This window comes from Gopherus flavomarginatus, chromosome 6 (assembly GCF_025201925.1).
Source record: "Gopherus flavomarginatus isolate rGopFla2 chromosome 6, rGopFla2.mat.asm, whole genome shotgun sequence".
Lineage (NCBI taxonomy): Eukaryota > Metazoa > Chordata > Testudines > Testudinidae > Gopherus > Gopherus flavomarginatus.
In genome coordinates this window covers 28,249,792-28,266,351 of record NC_066622.1, presented here as the reverse complement: position 1 = coordinate 28,266,351, position 16,560 = coordinate 28,249,792, and the positions used below count along the sequence as shown (strand labels likewise).

Sequence of the window (16,560 nt, the reverse complement as noted above, 5' to 3'; positions counted from 1 at the left end):
GTATAACATCAGTGATTTCTTCTAATGACCTGGAGAGATGAGTGAATTGCTGACTCTTCTATTTTGAAAATTGTTCCATAATTATTTATGGTACTTCACTGTATTGGTCAATATATGATGTGTTTTCAAAAAGTTATGTCTTAGTGATACGAGCCCTTGGCTATTCAACTACTCCAAGAAGCTGTGAGACAGCATGATGGTTTTGTGTGTATTTTATTGTGTATTAACCCAGACTGTGAAATAACTTAAGAAAAACTTGTCCAGGGATGACATGGATCTCAAATGTGGTTGTCCAGGAAGAAAATATAGTTGCTTCAGTTTTTTTGGCCAATGTAATTAACCACATGCATTCTTCCAAAGAGCAATTGAGAGGAACCTGAAATGGAATTTAGTAAAGTAATGGACTAAGCAGGAAAATCATTCATTTTTTCTGCAGTTTGGTGGCATATACAAAGAAATTGAGATGAGGAAGCCACTGTTTCCTTTTCAACTTCAGAGCCCAGCAATCAGCACCCTTAAGTCAGGTTCTTGGGATTGCCTTCTGGACAATAAATAATCACATTTTAACTGCACAGACTGCATTTTGGTTGTTTTAGTTGGCCAGACAATGATATTTTTCCTTGCACATTCCAGCAAAGCCTTGATTAGCACAATTTTACTGTACATTTATTAAATAGGAAAAAGCTCTCCTAAAAATCATGTTAAAAGGCATGTCTGTACAAAGGCATTGCTTTCTTGGCATGGAATGCGATGTCTGCTTATTGTGTGGCATGTTGGTCCACTTCTTCTTTGGTTTTTAACATTTTTTATGAACGGAATTTATCACTGCAAGACCCGGACACCATACCAGTTTAACTTCATCAGCATTTACATTTGACCTTCCTCTCTCTTCCTGATCTTCTCTAATCCTGTTACTGTTATCTCCCTGTGCTTCCTGAAGGGAAGGCAAGGCTGCAAACAACTTTTGGGGCATGTCATCTTTTGGAATGAAATGGTTTTCTTATTGAAATACCTTTTATTAAGAGCTTGTTGGTTTTTCATATGTATTGGTGCTCTGCAGCAGGGTGGATATTATGCCCATGAATAATGCACTGAGGGACTGATTGAATGTTTACTGTAGTCAATGGGAGTCTCTCCATTGACTTCAATGGGCTTTGGGTTGGGCCCCATACCACGATAAAAAGGAAATACACCTCTGCCTTGATATAATGCGACCTGATATAACATGAATTCGGATACAACGCGGTAAAGCAGTGCTCCGGGGGGCGGGGCTGCACACTCTAGTGGATTAAAGCAAGTTCAATATAATGCAGTTTCACCTATAATGCAGTAAGATTTTTTGGCTCCCGAGGACAGCGTTATATCGAGGTAGAGGTGTATATTGGACTCATTGGTGTAAGCATGGCACTAATGACAGCAGACAAAGGCTATATAGGTTTAGTTCTGTAAAGTAGCACCAAGTAATTACATTTATAGCAAGGTTTATAGGGTTTACCTTGACAAATGGACTATCTTTTTAAAACAAGTTACCTGTTTGTGATTTAATTATGATAAGGAAACTATATTCCTAATGTATTATGATATTTTCATTGATTTAGGCAGGACTAAGAACCCTTCATGACATTGGCCCTGAAATTCGTCGAGCTATATCCTGTGACTTGCAAGATGATGAACCTGAGGAAAATAATCACGAGGAAGAGGAAGATATATATAAAGTAATTACTCAGAAAGTACCCACATGGTAGAACTTTTCATTATGTGTTTTTGTATTTCTAGAAGGAACTCATCAGACCACTTGGACTGCATCTACCAGAATATTTTAAAAGATGATGCAAATATATTAACAAAAAACAATGTTAACAAAAGGACACATTCCATCACCTTCAGAATTTAGCTGAAATATTTTTCCTGTAGTCACCCCACTCAGGAAAAGTCACGAGAAAATACACGAGTCTTAAGCTATGGCCAAAAGTCAACAATATCATGTTCTCTTAGGCCAGTGGGGGAGCAAATTGCAGCATCAAAGGCCGTGCGCTTATGCACCTTACCCCAGAAGTTCAAATCAAGCACTGGGAGTGAAAGCACCTCAACTAATCTCAGCTGTTACAATGGTAGATAGGGGAAGAGGTGGATTCTTATATAGCCAGATTCCAGACTAAGACAGCATAGTTTAAAATCAGTGCCTTGAATTGCACATAAAAGCCAATTGGAAGACTTTGGATAATACGTATAAAATACTGACTACTGTGGCAGACACTTGTAATTAAGGGGGAATCTACTTTCTACATTAGATGCTCCTTCTGAGTTGTCTTCAAGGCACCCATGGAGAGCATGCTACAGCTGTCTACTCTAGGAGGTACTAAAAGCAATAAAAGCGGTGAGTTACACGTCCAAGAAACAAGGTCAAAGGTAGAGCTAGTCAAATAGTTAAAAAGCAGGTTTGTGAAAGTTTCTTCACAAAGGAATGCCAGGTTCTGTTTGTTATTATTTGTGGGGTCATGTTATTATTTTCTCATTAATATTTGGAAGGCTGCCATGTATTTGTTTAAATATATGGAAATTCAAAAATGTTCACAAATTTTAGCACAAGTGTTTATCCATGCAAAAATGCATTCAAGAAGTGCATTTATTAATTATTAACCCATTTAAAAAATTTCAAACATCTTCTTTTTTTTTTTAAACAGAGGAATGGTGCCCTGTTTGGAAACCATATAAATCATGTTAGCAGTGATAGGAGAGATTCGTTTCAACAAATCAATACCACACACCGTCCCCTGCATGTCCAACGGCCTTCAATTCCATCTGCAAGTGATACTGAGAAAAATATGTACCACCAGGCCTCAAATTCTGTATTCCATAACCATCATAATCACAACTCAATAGGAAAGCATGTTCCAAACTCAACAAATGCCAATCTCAATAATGCCAATATGTCCAAAGTTGCTAATGGAAGGCACCCAAACATTGGAAACCATGAACATAGGTCCGAAAATGGATACCATTCATGCTCCAGGGCTGATCATGAGAGGCATAGAAGATCAAACAGTAAGAGGTAAACTCTGATATGTTTGTGTTCAGTAAATAAACATCCTACAGCATGTGCAGTAGTTTAAAATGGTGTAGTGCTACTCCAAAACTCATATTGTGCTACTTAAAACAAATAACTCTTGATACATTAGGCGATAAGGAGGTAGCAGTTGCTTTCATTTTTCTTTTCTATTGTATTGACAAATGAAACTGATTTAACATAACTAATTTCTTACCCATATAGAAAAATATATTTAACACAGTAGCCCATGTAATCTAGGAGTGTCTTGTCTCAAAGTGTTAAAATACTGTTGTTTTTTTTTTAAACAAATCCATTGGACAGTCACAGTATAGAACGAGTATAGTCACCATTAATAGTGAATTTCTGAAAATTATTTTAATTGTCTAATTAAAAAAAAATTGTCTCCACATTCTTATGGCTTTCCTGGATAGAACACGCTATTATGAAACTTACATTAGGTAAGTGCATATTGTTTAAGGCATATGTTTACATCATGAGACAACATAAAAGCTCACAATGTTCTTACAATGGAAAAACAATAATAAAGTAGCCAGAGTTAACTGGACACAAACTTAGAATAACTAAACTGTGGAATGAAAAGATATAAAATGACCACAAATTTGTGATAATTTTATTGGACTAATTTCGCCCCATGTCTGTATGGTAAGTGACCTACACAGGCTGATAAAGTTCAAGACTAGTAGAGAACTTGATCCTGCATTCTTAAAATCAGTCACTTCAGTGGGCACAGGAGCATGCCCAAAGAGTAGTTCCTGTTTTTTAAAAAACGTCAAGTTTAATCCTACTTCACTTAGACTGGAGGAGATAAAAAGTATGCAATCTTAAAGGTATTATTGTAAGAATTATTTAATGATGGCTAATTATATTTATGGGCAAGGAAAAGAACCTATTTAGTGTTTGTCAGAGTTGCTTGCATCATGAAAGTTAGAGGTCAGATAGAGGACAGCTCCGGAAAAGTATTTCCTAATCTAGTACACCTCTACCCTGATATAACGCCACCCGATATAACACAAATTTGAATATAATGTGGGAAAGCAGTGCTCCAGGGGGGTGGGGCTGTGCACTCTGGTAGATCAAAGCCAGTTTGATATAACACAGTTTCACCTATAATGCAGTAAGATTTTTTGGCTTCCGAGGACAGCATTATATTGGGATAAAGGTGTAGTTTTTATGTTTAGAATTTGCATAGCTGTTTTCACACTTTGCTTTGGAAGACTTCACTAAATGCTCTTGTATTTTTGCTCAGTGGCAAATTTTAGGTATTTGAGAAACTTTTTCAAACACGTACTCTAGACTTTCAGCTTGAAAGACTGATTTAAATGTGCTTGACTTTTCTAACTACTCAGTGTAACTACAGAAGCATAGTAAATCTACCATACTTCTTCTAACACTGTAAAACAGAAAAGCAAAGACAGAATACCCATGTACCCATCTGTAGCTATGTTAAAAGTGCAGGTTTAAATATTAACATTATGGATAAAGTATAGTGAAATCCTAAACCACTGTGTACCAATTGTAGGTCAGACTCTGGTGATGGGCATCTACCAACTATTTGCCGTGAAGATCATGAAGTTCGGGATTACTGCAATGATGATCATTATATGGGAGAGCAGGAATATTTTAGTGGAGAAGAGTATTATGAAGAAGACTATATGTTGTCAGGAAGCAGGTGAGATTATTAGTCTTAACTATAAAAAATGTCAATAACTTATATACATACACCTAGTGTTACATTAAACACACTTTATACCTTAAAATATCACTATTCTTTTCTTAGGGAAATAGATCAGTGAATGAGAATGCAAAATATACTCAAGCACATCTCATGCTGAGGTATGAAATGAGACCCCAGCAAATCCCTAATACATAATTCCAAAGCAGTGACGAAGGAATTTAGTTCATTTGGACTGTGAGAAACTCTACAGTTCAAAATCAAAGAAGCCCCTACGTTTAGTGGGGAAGAACTGAATACTGCTTGAGGTAAATGAAGATTTAAGGCCTGCATCTGCTCCCAATGAAGTATATGACATAACTCCTGTTAACTTCAATGGCAGCTGGATCAGTCTCAGTTGGGGAAGCTTTTAATGATGGTTCATTTGATTCCATAAGCTCAGCAGAAGGAAGGATGATAATGAGACAGATAAACTATTTGATGGACTCTATATAGTATAACATGATCAAATAAAGTACAAGCTTTAACCTCCCTTTAACAATTCTAATCACATCACCTTTTTCCATGTACCTGGAACAGGCAGTTGATACTGTGATACCTGTCCTGGCCTTTTGGCACCACTGCATTATAAATATTTAGAATTACACATTTGTTTCACCCAAGTCACATCTTTCACAAGAATTTCATGGACTGAATTTGCAGAATTGCTGAATTTGTATTTATTACACATTCATAACCCTGAGTGAAATTCCAATTTGCATTCATCTGAGTCCCCACCCTTTCCCTTTTCTCCCTGCCCCCTACTCTAATTCCTGAGGTCCAGTTTTCCTACCCAATTTCTCCCCATTTTTGGACTTGTTTGGATTTTCCCCAGCCAAAATTTCCACGTGAAACTCATTTCTTCCAGTTTTAATACTTTTGTGCTGCAGCATCCTTAGAACGCCTGTTCTAACAACTTTCTTTTTGACCCAGTGTCGACAATTCCTGTGACTCATATTCAACAGTTTCACTTCTTTTATTGCTGTTACTTGCCCAGATTTAATCAAAAACCGTGTATCTATTCCATGTAGATCCAAGCTTTCCCCCTTCAGCTTGGATTCATACACTTCCCTGAACTGGGTGAGGCGCAGTCATTAGGTAATTAGTATGCCCTCTCCTGACTTTCCTAACATTTAGAACAATCTGTCTTTTCGTGGTCTGTCATTTTACTGTGCTAACATTTCATGGAACAGGTCTCCTACTTTTTTGGCAACAGTCAATGTTCTCTGTTTTACAAACTGCTTGTAACCTTTTTTCAAACATGTCAAATGTTTCTTATATCCTGTTAGAAACCCCTGTCTCATCATGAATTATACACAGATTTGTACTTACAAGACTAAAGGTAGATTGTTTCCACCTTCCATACAAAAGGCTACTATCAGCACTCCTAAATTGCTGTCTGGAAAGATTCCAGTGGCTCAGCCAATTCCACCGCCTCGCAAAAGTCTCCTCAGCCTTGGTTTTAATTTGCAAGGGCAGGTCTAGTACAACATCACTAGATTAATCCATTGCCTGCTTGTCCTAGATGTCTATGTACATATTCACATGTACCAAACATAACAATCTTTCCTACTAGTTCAGGTGGAGTCTCCACCTTATTTTTTCTCCATGCCCTACCTGCACTCCAGACAACTCAGATTGGCAGCTGACCCCAAATTGAATTGGTCCATCCAAACTATCAACCAAGCACCCCCTCCACTTTCATTTCATTTACCCATCCACTCATTTTGGATATAATATTAATCAGAGTCAAATAAGCCTCTTTTGAGATTTTTTCCATCAGAAAGGAGGCTTTTGTAATACTCAAGCAGCAACAGCCTGAACTCCTTTGCGCTGAGCCGTGCAGATTACCCTGAAATCATAAGGAAAGGTGTGGGTAGGGGGAGGAAAGGGTTTTGCTATTTTTAACCACAGGATAGTATTGAGGCCTTGAGTTGTAATCTTCTGTGACAATAGTAATATTGACGTCAATGTGGTTTTTTACCAAGCATAATATTACTTAATAAAACCAATAAACTATTAAAGTTAACATGTGACTTATTCTAAACAGACCAGCGTATGCCCATTTTCTCATAAGCAGTGCGCAATCAGAAGCCAATACGTAAATAATGAGTCATGTTTTTCCGGATGTTTTGTTTAGTTTTCGTGCTCTGGCAAGAATCAATGTAAGAACAATGCCAGGAGTCCTTTGGGCTGGTAAATGAAAAGATTAATGATCAGTTCATTGAAACGTCTCTTATTAACAATACGTTTCTGTAATTCAGGCATACATATGACTATCGCAACAGATATCACTGCAATGACTTAGATTTTGAGCGGCCAAAAGGTTACCATCACCCACATGGGTTTTTTGAGGAAGATGATTCACAGATCTGTTATGATTCAAAAAGATCCCCTAGGAGACGGTTGCTACCTCCAACACCTACATGTGAGTACAGTAAGAAAGTCTGTTTAAGTGCCTCAGATTTTTATCAGTGAATACAGTGTTCAGTTTTACATAGAAGCTTGGATGAAAAAAGAGAATATTCCTGTGGACCTTGACATCACTCTCACCATCACTTCTTGTGATTTTTGAGAGTAAACCCCTGATTAGTACATGTATTTACCAACTTTGCAGACAACAGATGCAAATGTCTATCTTGAGGTGCAGCAATCTACAGATCCCAGCATATAACTGCATGTGTCTGTCTCATTCTCCCTTGCTTCCCTCATCCCTTCATTGTTTCATTAACATGATGTGACCGTCCTGCATTTTCTCTGCTTATAAAACTATAGCTGATATAGAAAACATTGCAAATGAACAAAGTCCCTGGTATCTGTTTACTTTATGAGGTTAGTGGAAAATGGTCAGGTAGGATGCAGCAGAGGTTTGCCTTACTTTGAGCTTGGATCAGGAAGTGTTTTTCTTTGCACCCCTAAGGGAAACAAAGGTTTATTCATGTTCACAGGTTTATTATGTTGGTATAAATCAAACAGAACTGTTGTCACTCTAATGACTCATCCGCTGGCACTTTCCATGACTCTTTCAAACCAGATACACCACCTGCTAATACTATTATAGCTTTTATTTGTTTTGGTGGGTTTTTTGTTTTTTTTTTGTTTTTCAGATGAAAGCAACACAAGCTTTTCCAGTATCAGAGGGGTAGCCATGTTAGTCTGGATCTGTAAAAGCAGCAAAGAATCCTGTGGCACCTTATAGACTAACAGACATTTTGGAGCATGAGCTTTCGTGGGTGAATACCCACTTCATCACATGCATGTAGTGGAAATTTCCAGGGGCAGATATGTATATGCAAGCAAGCTAGAGATAATGAAGTTAGTTCAATCAGGGAGGATGAGGTCCTGTTCTAGCAGTTGAAGTGTGAAAACCAAGGGAGGAGAAACTGGTTTTGTAGTTGGCAAGCCATTCACAGTCTTTGTTTAATCCTGAGCGGATGGTGTCAAATTTGCAGATGAACTGAAGCTCAGCAGTTTCTCTCTGAAGTCTGGTCCTGAAGTTTTTTAGCTGCAGGATGGCCACCTTAAGGTCTGCTATAGTGTGGCCAGGGAGGTTGAAGTGTTCTTCTACAGGTTTTTGTATATTGCCATTCCTAATATCTGATTTGTGTCCATTTATCCTTTTCCGTAGAGACTGTCCAGTTTGGCCGATGTACATAGCAGAGGGGCATTGCTGGCATACGATGGCATAGATGACATTGGTGGATGTGCAGGTGAATGAACCGGTGATGGTGTGGCTGATCTGGTTAAGTCCTGTGATGGTATTGCTGGTGTAGATATGTGAGCAGTGTTGGCATCGAGGTTTGTTGCATGGATTGGTTCCTGAGCTAGAGTTACTATAGTGCAGTGTGCAGTTACTGGTGAGAATATGTTTCAGGTTGGCAGGTTGTCTGTGGGCAAGGACAGGCCTGCCACCCAAGGCCTGTGAAAGTGTGGGATCATTGCCCAGGATGGGTTGTAGATCCCTGATGATGCATTGGAGGGGGTTTAGCTGGGGACTGTATGTGATGGCCAGTGGAGTCCTGTTGGTTTCTTTCTTGGGTTTGTCCTGCAGTAGGAGGCTTCTGGGTAAACGTCTGGCTCTGTTGATCTGTTTCCTTATTTCTTTGCGCGGGTATTGTAGTTTTGAGAATGCTTAGTGGAGATTTTGTAGGTGTTGGTCTCTGTCTGAGGGGTTAGAGCAGATGCGGTTGTACCTCAGTGCTTGGCTGTAGACAATGGATCGTGTGATGTGCCCAGGATGGAAGCTGGAGGCATGAAGGTAGGCATAGCGGTCGGTAAGTTTTCGGTATAGGGTGGTGGTAATGTACCATCACTTATTTGCACCGTGGTGTCTAGGAAGTGGACCTCCTGTGTAGATTGGTCCAGGCTGAGGTTGATGGTGGGGGTGGAAGCTGTTGAAATTGTGGTGGAATTTTTCCAGAGTCTCCTTCCCATGGGTCCAGATGATGAAGATGTCATCAATGTAGCGTAGGTAGAGAAGGGGCGTGAGTGGACGAGAGCTGAGGAAGTGTTGTTCCAGGTCGGCCATAAAAATATTGGCATATTGTGGGGCCATGCGGATTCCCATAGCAGTGCCACTGATCTGGAGATATATATTGTCATCAAATTTGAAATAGTTGTGTGTGAGAATAAAGGCACAGAGCTCAGCAGCCAGTTGTGCTGTGGCATCATCAGGGATACTGTTCCTGACAGCTTGTATTCCATCTGTGTGTGGGATGTTTGTGTAGAGCGCCTCTACATCCATGGTGGCTAGGATGGTGTTTTCTGGAAGGTCACCAGTGCTTTGCAGTTTCCTCAGGAAATCAGTGGTGTCACAGAGGTAGCTGGAAGTGCTGGTGGCATAGGGTCTGAGTAGAGAGTCCACGTATCCAGACAGTCCTTCAGTGAGAGTGCCAATGCCTGAGATGATAGGGCGTCCAGGATTTCCGGGTTTGTGGATCTTGGGTAGTAGATAGAATAACCCTGGTTGGGGCTCTAAGGGTATGTTGATTTGTTCCGGTGTTAGTGTAGGGAATATCCTGAGTAGATGGTGCAGTTTCTTAGTGTATTCCTCAGTGGGATCTGAGGGAAGTGGCCTGTAGAAGTTGGTATTGGAGAGTTGTCTGGCGGCCTCATTTTGGTAGTCAGACCTGTTCATGATGACAACAGCACCTCCTTTATCAGCCTCTTTGATAATGTCAGGGTGGTTTCTGAGGCTGTGGATGGCATTGCGTTCTGCATGACTTAGGTTATGAGGCAAGCGATGTTGTTTTTCCACAATTTCTGCCTGTGCACGTCGGCGGAAGCATTCAATGTATAGGTCCAGACTGTCATTTCGACCCTCAGGAGGAGTCTAAGCTTTTCCATTTGTTTTTAATTTGGAAAAGGTGTTTTCTCAGTTCAGGGCATCTGCACCAGTATCTCTGCTCAGTGGGTAAGGGCACCCACGTTCAGGCCTCCCCAGTCATTGCCTTTCTTGGGTGGAGACACATCTCCCTGCCTTCTCAGTGGGGTATCTCCATGCTGAACAGTTCCTTGCCTTCGTATTTCTCAGCAAAGGCACTTGGCCTAAAAAGACTTGCTTGCTTTCTCTTCAGAGGTGGATAACAGAGTGATTGCTAGAGATGTATGTTACCATGCAGTACTTCCTCTGAAAGTCTACAGAGAAAGCATATTAAAAACAATAAAAGAACTTGATTGTATGCTAATAATCTTATCAGGCATCATCCCAACCTAGGGGTTTCTTTGTGATTACAAGTTCATCAGTGCTTCAGCTCAGAACAAGCACACTGTCTTATAAGGCCTCAGTAGACCATGTCCTTCTAATCCTTCCTTAAGGATTGAGGCCTTTCATGGACCAGGGGTCCTGCCCATTTGCTGGATCAGGAAGAAGGCCTTGATTCAGGTTAAACCCCAGGCTTTTATCCAAAAGTATTTTGTCTGTTGGTCTCTGCAGAATCCAGTTTTAACTGGTATATGTGCATCTTTCCAGGGAAGTGGCTTCAAAGGCTGATGATGAAGAAAGTTCATTAGCATCCCCCCCTCCCTACTAGAGAAGGTCCATACAATGTAACAACAACATAAACATAATTGTATTTTTACTACAATGTAGTACAAAGGTATTAGCTCTAATTCAGTGAGGTTTAACTTAACTCAGTAAAGCTTATCTTAATTTGATAAGGTTTCTTCAGGATATTACACAGTGTCTGTCGCAGGTGTTTTGACAGTAACAATACAAGTACTTCATAATGCTTCTCTTTTTGTGGATATAGCTGAGGCAGTTTCCATCCATATGGTCTTAACAAACACCACAGATAGATGTAAGTCACCAGGACTAGACGGTATTCACCCAAGAGTTCTGAATGAACTCAACTGTGAAATTGCAGAACTACTAACTGTAATGTGTAACCTATCATTTAAATCAGCTGTCATTTAAATCATTCTGTAAATGACTGGAGGATAGCTAACGTGACGCCAATTTTTAAAAAGGTCTCCAGAGGTGATCCCGGCAATTACAGGCCAGTAAGCCTGACTTCAGTACTGGGCAAACTGGTTGAAACTTTAGTAAACAACAAAATCTTCAGACACATAGATGAACATAATTTGTTGGGAAAGAATCAACATGGTTTTTGTAAAGGGAAATCATGCCTCCCCAATCTACTAAACTTCTTTGAGGAGGTCAACAAGAATGTGGACAAGGGGGATCCAGTGGGTATAGTGTACTTAGATTTTCAGAAAGCCTTTGACAGGGTCCCTCACCAAAGTCTCTTAAGCAAAGTAAGCTGTCATGGGATAAGTGGGAAGGTCCTCTTATAGATTGGTAACTGTTTAAGATAGAAAACAAGGGGTAGGAATAAATGGTCAGTTTTCAGAATGGAGAGAGGTAAATAGTGGTGTTCCCCAGGGGTCTGTACTGGACCCATTCCTATTCAGCATATTCATAAATGATCTGGAAAAAGGGGTAAACAGTGATGTGGCAAAATTTCCAGATGATACAAAACTACTCAAGATAGTTAAGACCCAGGCAGACTGTGAAGAGCTACAAAAGGATCTCTAAAAACTGGGTGACTGGGCAACAAGATAGCAGATGAAATTCAGTGTTGATAAATGCAAAGTAATGCACATTGGAAAATATAATCCCAACTACACATATAGAATGATGCCGTCTAAATTAGCTGTTCCCACTCAAGAAAAAGATCTTGGAGTCATTGTGGATAGTTTGCTGAAAACATCCACTCAATGTGCAGCAGCGGTTAAAAAAGCGAACACAATGTTGGGAATCATTAAGAAAGGGATAGATGATAAGACAGAAAATATCATATTGTCTCCATATAAATCCATGGTATGCCCACATCTTGAATACTGAGTTCAGATGTGGTCGCCCCACCTCAAAAAAGATATGTTGGAATTGGAAAAGGTTCAGCAAAGGGCAACAAAAATGATTAGGGGAATGGAACTGCTGCCATATGAGGAGAGATTAATAAGACTGGGACTTTTCAACTTGGAAAAGTGATGACTAAGGGAGGATATGATTGAGGTTTATAACATCATGACTGGCATGGAGAAAGTAAATAAGGAAGTGTTATTTACTCCTCATAACACAAGAACTGGGAGTTACCAAATGAAATTAATAGGCAATAGATTTTAAAAAAACAAAAGGAAGTATTTTTTAACACAACGCACAGTCAACCTGTGGAACTCTTTGCCAGAGGATGTTGAAGGCCAAGACTATAACAGGGTTTAAAAAAGAACTAGATAAATTCATGGAGGATAGGTCCATCAGTGGCTATTAGCCACAATGGACAGGGATGGTTTCCTAGCCTCTGTTTGCCAGAAGCTGGGAATGGGTGACGGGGGATTGATCACTTGATGATTACCTGTTCTGTTCATTCCCTCTGGGGCACCTGGCATTGGCCACTGTCGGAAGACAGGATACTGGGCTAGATGGACCTTTGGTCTGACCCACTATGGCCGTTCTTATATTCTTATATAATTTCCAATTGAATGCAGCTAAAAGGAATTTATGGAGTTTTTTCCCCCAGTACTTTTGGTGGGGAGCATTGCCCTTTCAATGGGATTTTTTCAAATTCTCTTAAAATATCTGGGTATTTTTCATCAAGATCTCTTGTTTGAAATTCACACCAGATCCTCCATTTATTATCTCAGAAACATTACTAGAATTTAGTCTGTTTTGTCTCATGCGTGCAGAATGGTCATTTCTACTTTAGTTTTTATGTTGAAGTAGTGTGGTGTATTGCTACATAGACCACACAATAAACACTCTGCAGACTTCAAGTTTCACAGAATGCTGCCAGCACGTTTCTGACATGTACTCCTATTTTTCAGTCACTTTGTCTACTGCTTAAATCTTTATTTTGGCTTCCAACTAATTTTTGTATTACATCAAACATAGCTCCTCTCATCCTCCAAATCCCAGTGTAGTCCTGATTTATGTGCAAATCCATCATAAATTAGATTAGCAATGCCAATCTTCTGGTGCATCTTAGATCAACTTGGATCTTGATCTTTGAACTGTGATACTTTGTGGGTATGAACCTTTTTTTTTGTTTGGTTTGAGAAGCAAATAGTAACTCTGTTTTTAATACTAGACATAAAACATATTTGATTTCTATTGCTTATCTTCTTCAGTGGGGCAGGGTCATTAAAGTATAAAATGCCCTGGGACTCATTATGTAAGAAATGCCAAATAAGAGCAGTTTTGATTCGTAAAATGCGAAAATGCATAAAGACCCCAAATCTGATATGATTCAGAAGTGTGTCAAGAATCAGTTTTTGATTGGGAGGGAAGTGTAATGGGATCACTGCCACCCTCCCCAGGGTAGGGTCACCGGCTCTTTAAAGAAAAAGCAGAAAACCATAATGAAAAGCAACAAATATGTAAGCAGTTTTTGCAATAAGTTCTCTGATAATGCTACCTATGCAGGACTCTTACTTCTGAGCTTCATTAGCTTTTGCCTTTTGGACCCTTGGTGGTGGTGGTAGTGAGATAAAGCACAAAATCCCTATAGGTCATCACACTGGAGAGTATAAATGTTGCTTTCCAAATATTCCCATGATTTCCTTCAAATGAGTGAGAAGTGAAGCTCCCAGAAAGTTATGAGCCTTCTGCTAAAGGCATCAAGAAAACTCCAACTTAGAAAGGGACCCCTCTGTCCTTTGGGGAAGCAGGCTCCTATATAGCTTTTCACCAGTCCCTCTGATAACAAAGATACTGGAAAATCTCAGGCTCTTCCCCTCGGCCCAGTTAGGGGGTTTGCCTCTGCGTGGCTCAGATGAGAGCAGAATATATATAAGTGAGAAAGAAACTTTGAGCTAAAAAGTTCTCTGTGGTCTCTTCTCTTCAGGAGAGGTGGAGTGGGAGGTTTCTCTATGGTAACAGCCTGTCAGTCCGATTTAGCTTTTTCTCATTAAAATGTTGGTGGGCTAAAGTCCACCCAGTCACAGACACTATTAATCTGATAAGTCTTTAAAGAAGGTTTACCAGTAAAAGATTGTTCCATCTGATGTTCTTACCAGAAAAGAGACTTGTGGCCTGATTCTGATCTAAGTTGCATCAAAGTAATGCAGGGGTAACTCCAGTGAAGTCAGTTGACTTAAACCAGTGCATTTTAGCACTTTAATACCCCAGCAGGGTTTGAAAGAAGGAAGATCAAACTAATTCATTTTAATTAATGTTTGTGAAGGATACATTTGTGTGTACATTCAAAAACCGATATGTTACATTGGAGAATTTCTATTAGTATCCAGATATGATCCAAATTAATGTAACACACTGTGCTCCTTGGTTGAGTATTGCAGTTTGTTAGTAGATTGAGTTCTGAGATTTGGGGCTGTACAGCAAAGATCAGGTCGTAAGGCCCAAATCCTCTAAGGTATTTAACCACCTAACTGTCTTTGAAGTCAATATCTTTGAGGATCTAGATTTAAGTGCTTATTTCTTACCCACTATCTTCAATTTTTTGTACTTTTCAAAGAGATGCAAAGAATGGTTCTAAAGTATTGGTCTAAAGTTTCTTGCCATGGCTTTCCATGGACAGATTGCTACCTCTCAGGTTTCTCACCACAAAATCCACATATGATGGAATTACCAGGATTATGGAAGTTGAAGTTGGACAAATTCAGACTGGAAATAAGAGTGTATATCTTAAACAAATTAGGGTAATTAACCACTGGAGTAGTTTATCAAGGGTCACAGCTGATTCTCCATCACTGGAAATTTTCAAATCAAGAGTGGATGTTTATAAAAGATGTGCTCTAGGAATAATATTTGGGAAGTTCTGTGGCCTGTGTTATACAGGACGTCAGACTAGATGATTACGATTGTCTTTTCTGGCATTCAAATATGTCTTTCCTAATAGCATGGAATGGCCTCTTACTAGGGCTGTCAAGCGATTTAAAAAAATTAATTGCGATTAATTGTGTGATTAAAAAAGATCAATTAATTGTGCGATTAATCACACAGTTAATAATAGAATACCATTTATTTAAATATTTTTGGATGTTTTCTACAGTTTTAAATATATTGATTTCAATTACAACACAGAATACAAAGTGTACAGTGTTCACTTTATATTTATTTTTGATTACAAGTATTTACACTGTAAAAAAACACAAAAGAAATAGGATTTTTCAATTCACCTAATACAAAAGTACATGCTGATGATGGGTTCTGCTTGATAACGATCCAAAGCAGAGCTGACCGACACATGTTCATTTTCATCATCAGAATCAGATGCCACCAGCAGAAGGTTGATTTTCTTTGTTGCTGGTTCGGGTTCTGTAGTTTCCGTATCCGAGTGTTGCTCTTTTAAGTCTTCTGAAAGCAAACTCCACACCTCGTCCCTCTCAGATTTTGAAAGGCACTTCAGATTCTTAAACCTTGGATCGAGTGCTGTAGCTACTTTTAGAAATCTCACATTGGTACCTTCTTTGTGTTTTCTCAAATCTGCAGTGAAAGTGTTCTTAAAATGAACATGTTTTGGGTCATCATCCAAGACTGCTATAACACAAAATATATGGCAGATTTCAGGTAAAACAGAACAGAATCATACAATTCTCCCCAAGGAGTTCAGTCACAAATGTAATTAACGCATTATTTTTTTTTAACGAGCATCATCAGCATGGAAGCATGTCCTCTAGAATGGTGGCCAAAGAATGAAGGGACATACAGATGTTTAGCATATCTGACATGTAAATACCTTGCAATGCCAGCTACAGAAGTGCCATGCAAATGTCTGTTCTCATTTTCAGATGACATTGTAAACAAGAAGCAGAAGGCATTATCTCCTGCAAATTTTAACCATACTTGTTTTTCTGAGCCATTGGCTGAAGTAGAGTTGAGTGGACTTGTAGGCTCTAAAGTTTTACATTTTATTTTTGAATACAGTTTTTTTTGTACATAATTCTACATTTGTAAATTGCACTTTCATGATAAAGAGATTGCACTACAATACTTGTATGAGGTGAACTGAAAAATACTACTACTTTTGTTTTTTATAGTGCAAATATTTGTAATAAAAATATAAAGTGAGCACTGTACACTTTGTATTCTGTGTTGCACTTGAAATCAATATATTTGAAAATGTAGAAAACATCCAAAATATTTAATAAATTTCAATTGGTATTATATTGATTAATCTTTTTAATCTCAATTAACTCACACAATTAACTCAAAAATTAACTGTGATTAATTGACAGCCCTACTTCTTACTTGTCTCAATATTAAAAACATGTTTAGCACAAAAAACTACTACTTTTGATTGGTGTAATAGTTACAAAA

General features: G+C 38.9%; 2 protein-coding genes across 15 annotated transcripts in view; one reads left to right on the top strand and one right to left on the bottom strand.

The window, feature by feature from the left end:
- CHDH (choline dehydrogenase) overlaps positions 1-16,560 on the bottom strand; it is a 133,583-nt gene that overhangs the window by 76,876 nt on the left and 40,147 nt on the right. For 3 of the 6 annotated variants that reach the window (XM_050960592.1, XM_050960588.1, XM_050960590.1), the window contains exon 9: positions 15,422-15,780. The exons of 1 other annotated variant lie outside the window; for it this stretch is intronic. The gene's annotated coding sequence lies outside the window, so the exon portion shown is untranslated. Of the gene's footprint in view, positions 1-15,421; positions 15,781-16,560 lie in introns of those variants that run through there. 2 more of the 6 variants (XR_007775243.1, XM_050960589.1) reach the window with 2 other exon arrangements.
- The window catches only part of CACNA1D (calcium voltage-gated channel subunit alpha1 D), a 313,335-nt gene that overhangs the window by 288,935 nt on the left and 7,840 nt on the right, over positions 1-16,560 (top strand). For 7 of the 9 annotated variants that reach the window (XM_050960583.1, XM_050960577.1, XM_050960574.1 and 4 more), the window contains 5 exons: positions 1,599-1,715; positions 2,685-3,052; positions 3,481-3,507; positions 4,590-4,739; positions 7,046-7,209. In XM_050960583.1, the coding sequence (XP_050816540.1) occupies positions 1,599-1,715; positions 2,685-3,052; positions 3,481-3,507; positions 4,590-4,739; positions 7,046-7,209 (826 nt within the window). The remainder of the gene's footprint in view (positions 1-1,598; positions 1,716-2,684; positions 3,053-3,480; positions 3,508-4,589; positions 4,740-7,045; positions 7,210-16,560) is intronic. The other 2 variants (XM_050960575.1, XM_050960579.1) reach the window with 1 other exon arrangement.